Source organism: Opisthorchis viverrini, assembly GCF_000715545.1.
Source record: "Opisthorchis viverrini unplaced genomic scaffold opera_v5_109, whole genome shotgun sequence".
Taxonomy (NCBI): Eukaryota; Metazoa; Platyhelminthes; class Trematoda; order Opisthorchiida; family Opisthorchiidae; genus Opisthorchis; species Opisthorchis viverrini.
Window position 1 is genome coordinate 1333188 of NW_008751764.1, and position 10911 is coordinate 1344098.

Consider the following 10911-nt stretch of genomic DNA (forward strand, 5'->3'; position numbering starts at 1 on the left):
GGGCAAAAGCATCGATTGTATGTATCAATCCGTGAATCCGTGAATTTAGAAGGTCTAAACAGGCTGGCGGTGCATCGATGGCATCTATTCTTTTCGGCAATGGAACGTTGCAATCCGTGAATTTAGAAGGTCTAAACAGGCTGGCGGTGCATCGATGGCATCTATTCTTTTCGGCAATTTTCGGAACGTTGCCGCCCTTCCCGATAACATTTTCGAACTTAAATCCGCCCTTGACTCTGTTGGTAGCCAGGAATAATAGCGGTGTCCAGCGCTAAAGTGCTCGATGCCCAGATTGACGTCTCCTATAAGGGATCTTGCCTATTTGTTGAATTATTGCCAAAGATGATTTTCGAAAAAATCGAATTTTTGTCTTTCTCAAAACTGGCCGCTAACTAGAAGTAAACGCGAATTGCTTTTTGCTAAACTATGGAGATTTTCAAGTTGCGAATTTCGCCGTGAATTGGTTTAATCCGCCTAAAACTTTCTGGGGTTACTCATTGTATCTTTTTTAAGTCAACGAATTCTTAATGCCATCGACCCCTATCGATTATCATTTGATAACCGTGTTAAGTATCCCGATACGGAACTTTGAGTGAGTGCGTAGGTTCAACAATCCCGAATATCAAAAGGAAGAATTCGGTTCGTAATTCTACGGTACTATTACGCAAAGGGTAAGTAAATGTGTACAACAAACCTCAATTGTTCACGTTCGTGGCGTCAACACGTTCACAAGTCTGTCACTGACCGGCACAGTGCAGTGTCAACGTCCGCACACCAAACAACGGCGAGCGGAATGACGGCTCAGAAGCGTGGGTTGTAGTCGTTCCTTCCGACGACGGTCGCGTGATTCTCATTGGACGTGCGATCACGCGGAGCCCATGTGAAAACATGTCAAGGCAGGTCCAGCAAACGAGACACGAACGCACTTGGATAAGTAGGTCAGCAGCGCACATTTACGCACAGACACACATGTCAATGTACAAGTGTCAGAAAGGACGGCCTCTGTGGCAAGGTGAGTGGCGGGTCCGAATAAGCAAAACAACCGGAGGACAAAAGTACATAGGCGGGGTAAGCAGATGAATGGGGGAATTATCATAAGATCAAGTTATATTCAACAAACCGCTTTACGAGGCAAAGCACGAAATCGATCGTTAGCATATTGCAGCCAACTGTTGTGGTTTTTTACAAATGAGATAACGTACACACAATACCCAACGCAAGTTCCCCCAGTAAAATAATGAGTCAGCTTTTACATGCGAAAATCTTCTTAAACGTCGCAAGATGAATTTGTTCAGCAAACTCAGGCTTAAGGCAGTCTTTTGCGAAGCTTGTATCTCGTTTGTTATGATGAGGAGAGATTTTGACGCACCGAGCAACACTGGTGATAGCGTTCACCTCTGCGAACGATCGCAATTCTCTAATGGGCATAAATACTCAGTCGCGAGTGAGGTTTTATGAAATAACTGCGCGCTATTCAACAACACAACTGTATCCATCCTATCGAAGATGATCACGCTGCCTAGATAGGGCAAGTCGTCAGGCCCAACTGTATCGGAGGAAAACTAGGCCAACCAACGATGCTCGTCATGATAACAGCACGCGCTGTCGTCTACCTAGGCCAATTATCGCATCTGCTAGGCCTGTGTCTATGGGCAACCTGATTATGAGGCTTCAGCCATACACGGTAACCTAATCCAATGGCTAACGATGACTCCTCCCAGTGACAACCTGGCATGTTATTACTTATCCTTGCTACTTATAGTGAACAACATGCCAGTATTTGTGCGGGCCAATGAGCATGAAGACCCAGCTATGCTGGACAGCTTAATCTAGCGGCCAACGACAGCCCGTCATGCTCGTCACTGCTTATTTTAACCGTTCTTATGTGCGTCGCCAATTAGGTGACTTCAACAATAAATGATGACCTGATCCAGTGCTCAGTGACGGTCCTCCATACGAAGCTACGTTCGCGTTGTCGCTTATCTTGGCCACCTCTGACAATTGCCGTGCCCGTGTTTGTGAATGTGGCTGACGATGAGGCCGCAAATATACATAATAGCCAAATTCAACGGCCAGTGTCCGCCCTCAATACTCATATGTGTCGCCCGTCTTCCAAGCCAACGGCTGAAAAAATACGCAACTACCCTTGAGGAGTTATTTCTCTATCCATTAGTTGCAGAGTTACAGGAGTAAAGATGTGGTCAATCCCGTTCCCCTTTTTAAGGAACCCGTTTCCACCCGACGGTGTTTCTGGGAGGAAAATGTACCTTTAAATACAACCAGTGTTGATTTTCCTCGAAATCCGTGAAAACACGGTTAAACAAAATTCTGGTGGCTAACTCACTAAGTGCTTGACAAGTGATGTTGCCCACAAAACCTGTGGGCTTCCACGATAAGGCTGTAGTCATGCCGGTGGGGGGGTGTACTTAGTACCTACTCATTTAGTCTCATGGAGGATAATGAGGTGGCCATGATAACACCGATGTTTCAATGGCGAGTTTCATTGAAAATATGCATGACTGAAAGCAGAGATGTTGAGGCCAAAATGGAGTGCATACAAGTCACACGTAAGATCCCCAAACACGCATCCGTGAATTCTGCCGTAGCACAGATCCAGTGAGAGGGGAAGTACTTGGTGTCAAATCTGCTCATTTGGAGCAATAAATGTTAACTTCACTCGACTTCTGATACCCGATGCCATGTTCCTCAATAAATCGAAAGCCTCATCGTCCTCGTCGTCACTTACGAGTGTTCATGTACCACTGTTGTGCTTCTATTATAACATTACGTATTTTGTCAATTATATAACCGTTTTTTTGTTTACGAAAATCTACAAAACGGAAACCACGAAAAACTATAATTTCACGCAATATAACCCTGGTTACGTGCTTCGACTCTCTCTCTTCTGATTGCGCTCGCGCTTACAGTGGTCATTCGTGAGTCTCGTGATAACAGTAGTATCAAAACATTTCAGACTTCTCAGAAATCTATTATATGTAGGAAGTGTTCAGAAGAAGACTCCTGGACAACCTTGATAGGATTATTGTTTTTTCGGTGACCCTGGCCAACGACGAACTATTTTTAAGAGAACAATTATTAGTGGGTCCCATCTGACTTCTATTGTTGTACGCTCAATCTGGCGTTATTATCTTTATTTCTTTGCTACGCAGTCTTGGTAAAGTAACTTATTGAGTTCCAGACCACTACGCCTGTGATCGTTCCATGCTCAAACTCAGTAGCGGTCTTCTCAAACTCAATCTCCTTTTCGAGATCTCTTGCTTGCGTTTGTAGAGCAATAGTTTTGTGAAGTTCAGTATCTGGTTATATATATAATCTTTCACGCATAGCCTTGGATGCTGTTAACTGTTTCAGGCTACTGTGTGGCTTTCTTTCGCGTCCGTCACAAAGAAGCAAATATAGCTGACCTCCTGCGCCGCTGGCTCGAGCTTGCGCCAGCTGCAGCAAATATCCAGGGAAATTTTTCAGTGAGCGAAAATTGCTAACAGATATTCACCAAATGCACGTGCTATAACGCTTCGAAAGCAACTCGTTTTGCAATGCCTCCGCGATTTCCTTTTGCTTAACTGCAACATGTTGAGATCAACTCACCGTCAAAACAAACAACAACACCAGAAGTCCCATGATTTCTTCCGATATGCTGTCGCTGTCAGCTCCAAACAAACTTAGTTGCATAGTATTTAGCTACTGCATGCCCTTTAAAATCAAAATGCCCACACCAATTCGCATCGACCGCATACCCATTAGGCACTTCTGAATATCAGGCAGCGACGCCTCACTATGGTAATTATAAATTGTGATTACTTTTGGCTGCCGACTATTTCACGCCACACTGTAACTCACATTAAAGTGTTGTCAAGGGGACATTTTGACACTTTCTATCTTGGCTCCCAGATGAAGACACGGCTTTCTTATTACCAAAGAACATCCTGGGTTCATATAGGTCCCAATTTTCCACGACTTCGTGATCACAATTACCATGGCAACCTCAACTGATTCAGTCAAAGTATACATTTGCGGGACTGTCCACGTAAGAAGTAAGTTGTCGCAATGAGAATACCACGACTGCCATACACAGACCGACGGCTTGTGCTTAGTTCAAGGATTCATGGATTGATGCAAAGAATCCCGTGTTTTTTCCTGAATTCCCGGGTAAGATTTGTTTTTGTCGTTCAGTGACCCCGTTCACCTGAAGGGCGCAAACGAAATAATGGTAAAGCACCGACCGTTAGGCTCTCAGCACAGGATAGACAGCTTCCCAGTGAAAGGACTTGCATAAAAATTGTCTAATGGTGTCTTGAACTGGGTTCTTGATAGAGCGTGTACGGCCGTCGGAGAAAGGTTAATCCACCCGAAATCAGAAAAAATTTTTCCTAAAAGAAGTATGCCCAATGAGCTTGAAAATCCTAATACTACACCACCGGCCGTATGTTAACTGGGTCAAGGGTGAGAAATTCGTTCACAAAATCTCTTTCAAACGTTGTGTAAGGTTTTGTTCTCCTTCAAAGTGACGATACTACAGGGGAAAGTGGTCAAGCTCCACGGAGCGCGTTTCGTTTTTTACGGATTAAAGGTCGGCAACCATCTTCGTAGCAGCTCGTTGGGAAACTCAATGAGGGGTCCTTCTTGCATTTTGAGTGACAACTCGATTGATGCATTCAAGAAGCGATCTGACGCGTGCCCCATACAGTATTTGGAAGTCCTTAGAGTATTACAGAAGAAGACGTGCCCAATGATCCGTGGAACCGCGAATGACTTTTGAGCCAATTTTTATGGTGCAACGAGGACAATATGCTTCGTATTTATCCTCGTCGTGTCTTCAATTCCATTCTTATCATGCACGACAAATACGTCCGCTGAGTCTCCTCCGAACGACACATGGGTAAACTTTCCATTCGGAGGAAAGTGCTAGTCCAACGAGCACTTCTTCGCAGCCTCTACATCCATTTGGAGGGCACTGGCCTTCAATCTCCAGGATTTTAGATCGTCCGCAAAGAGTAGTAATAGTCTTGTATGAAGCTTGGAAGCTTGTATAGCAGAAACAGCAGTGGTCTCAAAGCAGGGTCTTGGGGAACTCCAATGATTACCGGCGCCGGAAAAAGTACGTCGAGCCTACTTTCACTCTGAATGTTCCATCTGATAGAAATACCTTAATTTAGTGTAGAAATAACCCTTAAATCCCCTAAGACTCGAGTTTGTGGAGCAGTGGGACGTGTGGGTCTCAATTAAATTGAATGGAGAAATAAAAATATATGCATCAGATATAAGTCTCTCGTCCGTGGCTTCGGTTAAGTTGTCCATAGTTACGAGAACATTCGCCAGGCAAAAAAGATTTGGGAAAATCTATGTTGAACTGGGGAAATCAAATTGATGACAGTAAAGTTATGCAGAATAGCTCACTTCAGACTGCTTTCTATCACCTTGCAAGCCACGCCGGTGAAGCCTGTAGCTGCCGGGCGATATTTAGTCACCAGGTTTGTAGAATGGCATGACAATCGCTTCCTTCCACGCAAACGAAAAGTGGCCTTAGTCGGGCGACTACCAAAACACAATATAAAAATTTTCTGCAAGTGCGAACGACGTTTCCTCTAGGAAACTTGGGTGAACTTCTTCCGGCTTCAACACGAAGAACGGGTTGACCTTGTGTAAGAGATGATGAATTTCCTCCGCCTTGGAGACCAAGCCGCTTCGAGGCCGTCATAGTTGTGCCTTAACAAAATTGGATGTGACGAGGATGCTACGGCTGATTATACACCAGCATAGTGTTCTATGTAGAATTCAGATATCACAATAGGGTCACCTATGGGTTCCCCGTTTTTGTTCCTCGAAGGGAACGTGGTTGGCTTTTTTCTGCGGCGACGCCTCACGTTTTCAAACAGCAAGTTTCTGTTTTTCCTGGCAAAGCCAAGAGTAGTGGTTTGTCTCCGTAGATTCATTGGAGGAGTTCTGATTTATAGCGGTTCCGCATTTTGTAAAATGCCAGTCCATCTCTTTGTACAAAATTTGGAAAAACGGTTGAGGCCTCCTTTCCATAAAACGCCGAATCCTATTAGACAGCTTATTACCTCCTCAAATATGCGTTGGTTTTTGGGAAGAACACATCGTCGGCCTCGTGAATGTTCTGGACAGTGGTCATTTACGTGTCTTCCACTGAAGTGTTCCTAGCTTTGATTGGTTGTGGAAGCCACATCTTTCTTGGAATTATAAACCGCGGAAGTCCTGAATCCACGTTTCAAATTTCGGATTTTTGACCCGGCAGTAGATGAAATCAAAAATCAGTCCGTAGTGGTCAGTATGTTCCAGTAACGTGTTAAATAAAACCCGATCGACGAAGTGTCTGTCGTTAACGATAATGTAATCCAGAAAAGATTGTAGGTGGCACATCCGCTACCTGGTGGGTACGGCGACATGTTAAAGCCAAGCGTTCTGTTGAGCGAGTTTGGTTAGAGTCCATGAAAATTCTCCAATAGGCCCGATGCGCTGAGGTTCCATCAAGAAAGCTTTGAAAGTGTTAAAATTACATACCAGCAGGTGCTGTGTGTAGTGGTAGCAGGAGGAGAGCTAACCAAGAGTTTGTATGAGGAACTATGAAGAATTGGTCATCTCCCGATAGACTCCCGTAGCAACGCTAGGCCAATTCGGGGAGAAGAGTATCGGTCTCACGCAGCGGGATTTGAAGTCAATTACAACAGGTGCAGAAGTGATGTTGGGAAGGACAATCAGAATGGGCAGGGTCAGATGTAAATATAAAGTAGCCCCACCCGCCTTCCCACGTTTCAAGTCAGCTCGGAAAACGGAGTAGCCGTCTACCGAGATCTCCACGTCAGAGACATGTGTGGTGATGAGGGCCAATGTAAGCGCGATTAATGGACGGTTGTTTAAAGCAAGCTGACTGTTCAGTATCACGAAGTTTGTTGGAAAGCCTGAGCCACCGTATTAACCGTATTTTACTCAGCTTGGTTCTCGTTTCTCAAGCTAACATCTACAGCAAGACAACCAAAGGTAGACGACGCATAATAATGCCCAAAACGAAATCAAGAGCCCTTGTGCAGCGGTTCATATATATTGCAAGCGGCGTTAAGTTTCTCTACATCTGGACGCCTTCTGGATACGTCATTATCAACCGGCATTCGGTCAATACTGAGTCATGGTTGGCTGTCGGGTCCGGATATTCGGTTAATCAAAATTCGGCTTGATACCGCATCGGCAAAGGTCCCGAAGGTTCCACTAATCTTGCGCGGTATGGGTTTTCGACCATGGCAACCCCGACTGCGAGTGGTGAAGAGGGATCCGTTCAGAATTCCGCCTTTCAGGCAGTGTCAGAAGGAGTGGTGTCGAAGGATTCGCTACCCCAGAGCATAGTATACCAGAAAGTTGTGCGCCAGTTTTCAGTCCAGGGCCTTACATGGGCCTCTGCGGCGTACTTGCCTGCATCCCGCCTTGGTGGTCCTGAGAAATGTTCTTCGTTTGCTTGGAGTTTGCGCCACTTGGCAGTCCGGTTCGCGCATGCTTTTGCATTGGAAAGATGTTGTTTACTTTCTCGTGGTTGAAGATTTCAACGGCCGCCAAATGTAACTCGTGCAATACCAACTACTGGATGTCCGGATTTGTTGTTGTTTGGTTGCGGTGAATAAGCAAGCGTATGGTCCCTTGGACTTTCTTGCACAGTGTGGCGTGCATGTTGTCTTCCTGAGGTCCTCCCGGGTCACTTGTGTGCTGGTTGACCTCACGAAGGGTTGATACATGCGGTGACAAACCAAGAGGCTTGTTTTTTAGAAGAATTCACCCTGGATATCGCCAACACCTTTTCGATTAGGCGAAGTTTACGCGGCTTGATTGACCGCTTTCGCTATCTTTTTGTGACCAGCGTGGCTAACTCAGCGTACGCGAGCATTTTCGACAAGGTCATTTCTGGTACGGCAGTGAAGCGTTAGTGTCAACGCTACTGTTACAGTCTTCGATGGTGATGAAGCTTAGGCTTTGGCTATCGGGGTCATGAGTGACGACAGTGCCCACAATCGAAAAAGCCGCTTTCAACGGAGTGGAGCTAAGGGCTGGTGGGTTGGCCACTTCAGTGTTTGTGGGGCTCTTTCAGAAACCCCCAACGTCGAGTTCAAGGCTCGTGGTTGATCTGCCAGTGGACTTCTCTGTTTGTCTCTGCACGGCTGACCGGATCCAGTTTAGAGCTTGTAGCTTAGATGTAGATTTGGCCGGTGGGCCTTTGTCTCTCAGCAAGTAAACAAGCGGGGAAAATTTTGCATTCTTGGGACGCCGCGTCTATGGCAGACACGCCTCTCCACGAGTGTCGCTGTTGTTTGCAGTTGCGAGGCTGTAGCGGTTGATTAGAAACAGTAATCCGGAGTGACGGCCAGTTGTGTCGGCGTGCTTTTTAGGGAACAATTCTCCATAACTACCATCGCATTGGCCGAAGGTTTTGGGTCGGCTGATCTGTGGTCAAACGGAAACTTATTTCGCGCCCTTCCTCTACGATTTCCGTGGCCTAGTTTTCGCGCCTTTAGAGGGTGATCCTCGGATAAACCCTTGATTTTTGGGTAGACCTTTTGAATGCTGACATCACGCCACAAGATACTCTGTACGGCATTCGGGGAGCAAAGGGTGACTAGAAGCCCAGGTGTTTGCTTGCGTCTTTTTCCGCTTGACAACTCTGCGCGAAGAGATTCTTACTCAAGCTTTGTAACAACACCAATAAGAAGTGAGTACAAGCTTTGGTGCTTGGTTCTTCTTAAGAATGGCTCCCAGCTATCAGCCTGCTCTCCCTCATACGCCTGTCCAGTATAGACGCCGAGGCGGTCTTTAATGCCGCCCCATAGCTAGGTACTCCTTCGGGAAGGAAAAATCGTTATCAGTTTCAGTCGGCTCATTTTGTTCTTTAGGTTTTTCTTTTAGAGCTTTTGAAAGAATTACCCGTGTTTTCTCAAAATTCCCGACTGGAACAGAACATTCGCATCGGTCTTTTCCACTCAGAAGTGGTGAGTTTGTTTCGTCTTTTTTATAGCTGTCCTGTCAGTTGTGGAATGCACAGCACTCCTGAGGTAGAAGTTAGCCGACGAATACATGCAGGTTAGGAGAGTTAGATAATAGGTTTACCTGGTCGCCCTGCAAACCCGTACATTCAAAATGCTATCAGGCCCGGCAGGCTCGACAGCGCAGTCCCCGTCCTATATCTCACGGACATCCATCTCGTCCGCATCTGTCGTGGCCCACCCATAGCTCTAGCGATTGGTCAACAATGATTAGGCTAATGACAGAAAGTGGATGTATCGCTGAAACGCAGTGCAATCCGACAGAGGCATTCACGCGCAGGTTATTTTGGAGTAAAAATTTAACAACATGACACAAGCTAACTCTGTAAATAGAGCAATCAACGAAAGAATTCTTCCACCAACTTGCACGACCGCATCGGTTTGATAGGTACAAATCTACCGAAAACCCCTCAGAAACCACCATCATAGGTGGTGAAACCTCTTTTCCTTCTTTTGCTCTTTCAGACATACAATCAGGATCCATAAACAGAACCGAATCGAACCCTCGGCTTCCTGCTCGCATACAAGCCGAGCAAGTCTCCAGCAAGATTCCATGCAAGTTCGAACATGTCTGAAATCCGAGCTGAAGTAAATTGTTTATGAATCTGGAAATAATTTCGATCAGTGTTCTACATCCGGCCATCTGGGGACACGAGTTCCGTTCACTGAATTGCCATAGCTTGTTTGTACCCGTAGTAAGCACGCTATGGAAACACCAGGGGGCAGTGGTTCTCTGGAGGCAGGTGTTCACCCCAATTTCTGTGGATGGAAAACAGAAAGAAAGCTCATGAGACAAAGCCCAGTAAGCAAGGTGTCACATATAAATCAATCAATTTGGCAGACACGGCATACTACAGTACCCCCAAGGTACTCGCGTTTAAAACGATACACGTAAACCCGCACAATATGTATCTTTTGGGGTTGTGTTTTCTCTTCGTATTAGTGATTGGAGAAGAGGCAGACAAGGCCGTAAATCAGTTTTCTACTCTGATAGACGGAAAACCACACACCGAAACTATTTCAAGGGTGCGTTAATGTAACTTCAAATATCACGGCAGACTTAGTATGGCGTCCGCTGCGAATTTACATATAGCTGTCAGGGTGGGACAAATGAGGTGAGTTTATCACGCTTTACTCGTGAGCATGATGAAGATGTGGCAGCTGACCCTTTTTAAAATCAGAGATGATTTGAATTTCGGTTGCCGTGTTGAGCGAGAGGGTGGACGCCGCAGTTACCTGATGTTCTACTCCTTCCTGCTCAGAGCAGATCCTAAGAGCGATGTTCTCTCAGGGACTGCTTGGGTATGCGCCACGCCATTACTTATGCTTTTTTCTTATTATAGAATAACGATAAGCGGACTTTGCCTCAGACGGATTTTACTTTCGACAAGACAGACGGTGCTGGTAAGCTTGTTTTGTTCGAAGTTAAATTTTACCCGTCAGTGAAAAACATTGGGAATAAAGGTGGTTATGAGTTGAATGGAATCACTGTTGAGTTCACCACTGTATCGGCTGAACATGGCAGCGAGGAACTGTGATCTTCGAAGTTTTATTTGTACATTATTTCAGGTTTTTATTCGTGTTTTGGCACTAGCAGTGTAATAAATTCATGGATTTGCTCTTTCTCCTGTTTGTGTACATCGGGCTTTTGCAATGTTTTTAACAGACCAACTGAAACACCTGGATAGTACCAACTTGCGGATGATATCAGAAAACGTCATGTGAGCAACAGAGTGGTATACTTTAGACCGGAAGCGAGTGCCACCGTGCAAGCTCAGTGGTACGTAGTGCAAGCACAAGCGCAGGGACTCGCTGTTAACTTACGATCGTTAGGTGAATCTCCATCGCT

The 10911-nt window shown here is 45.6% G+C and overlaps 1 protein-coding gene across 1 annotated transcript; it reads left to right on the plus strand.

Moving 5' to 3' along the window:
- Positions 1-9968: 9968 nt before the first annotated feature.
- On the plus strand, positions 9969-10600 carry T265_05641 (hypothetical protein; the record flags this gene model as incomplete). Its single annotated transcript, XM_009170700.1, has 4 exons — positions 9969-10088; positions 10215-10364; positions 10406-10466; positions 10506-10600. 4 exons carry the CDS (start codon positions 9969-9971, stop codon positions 10598-10600), a joined length of 426 nt encoding a protein of 141 aa, XP_009168964.1.
- Between the last annotated feature and the right edge of the window lie 311 nt (positions 10601-10911).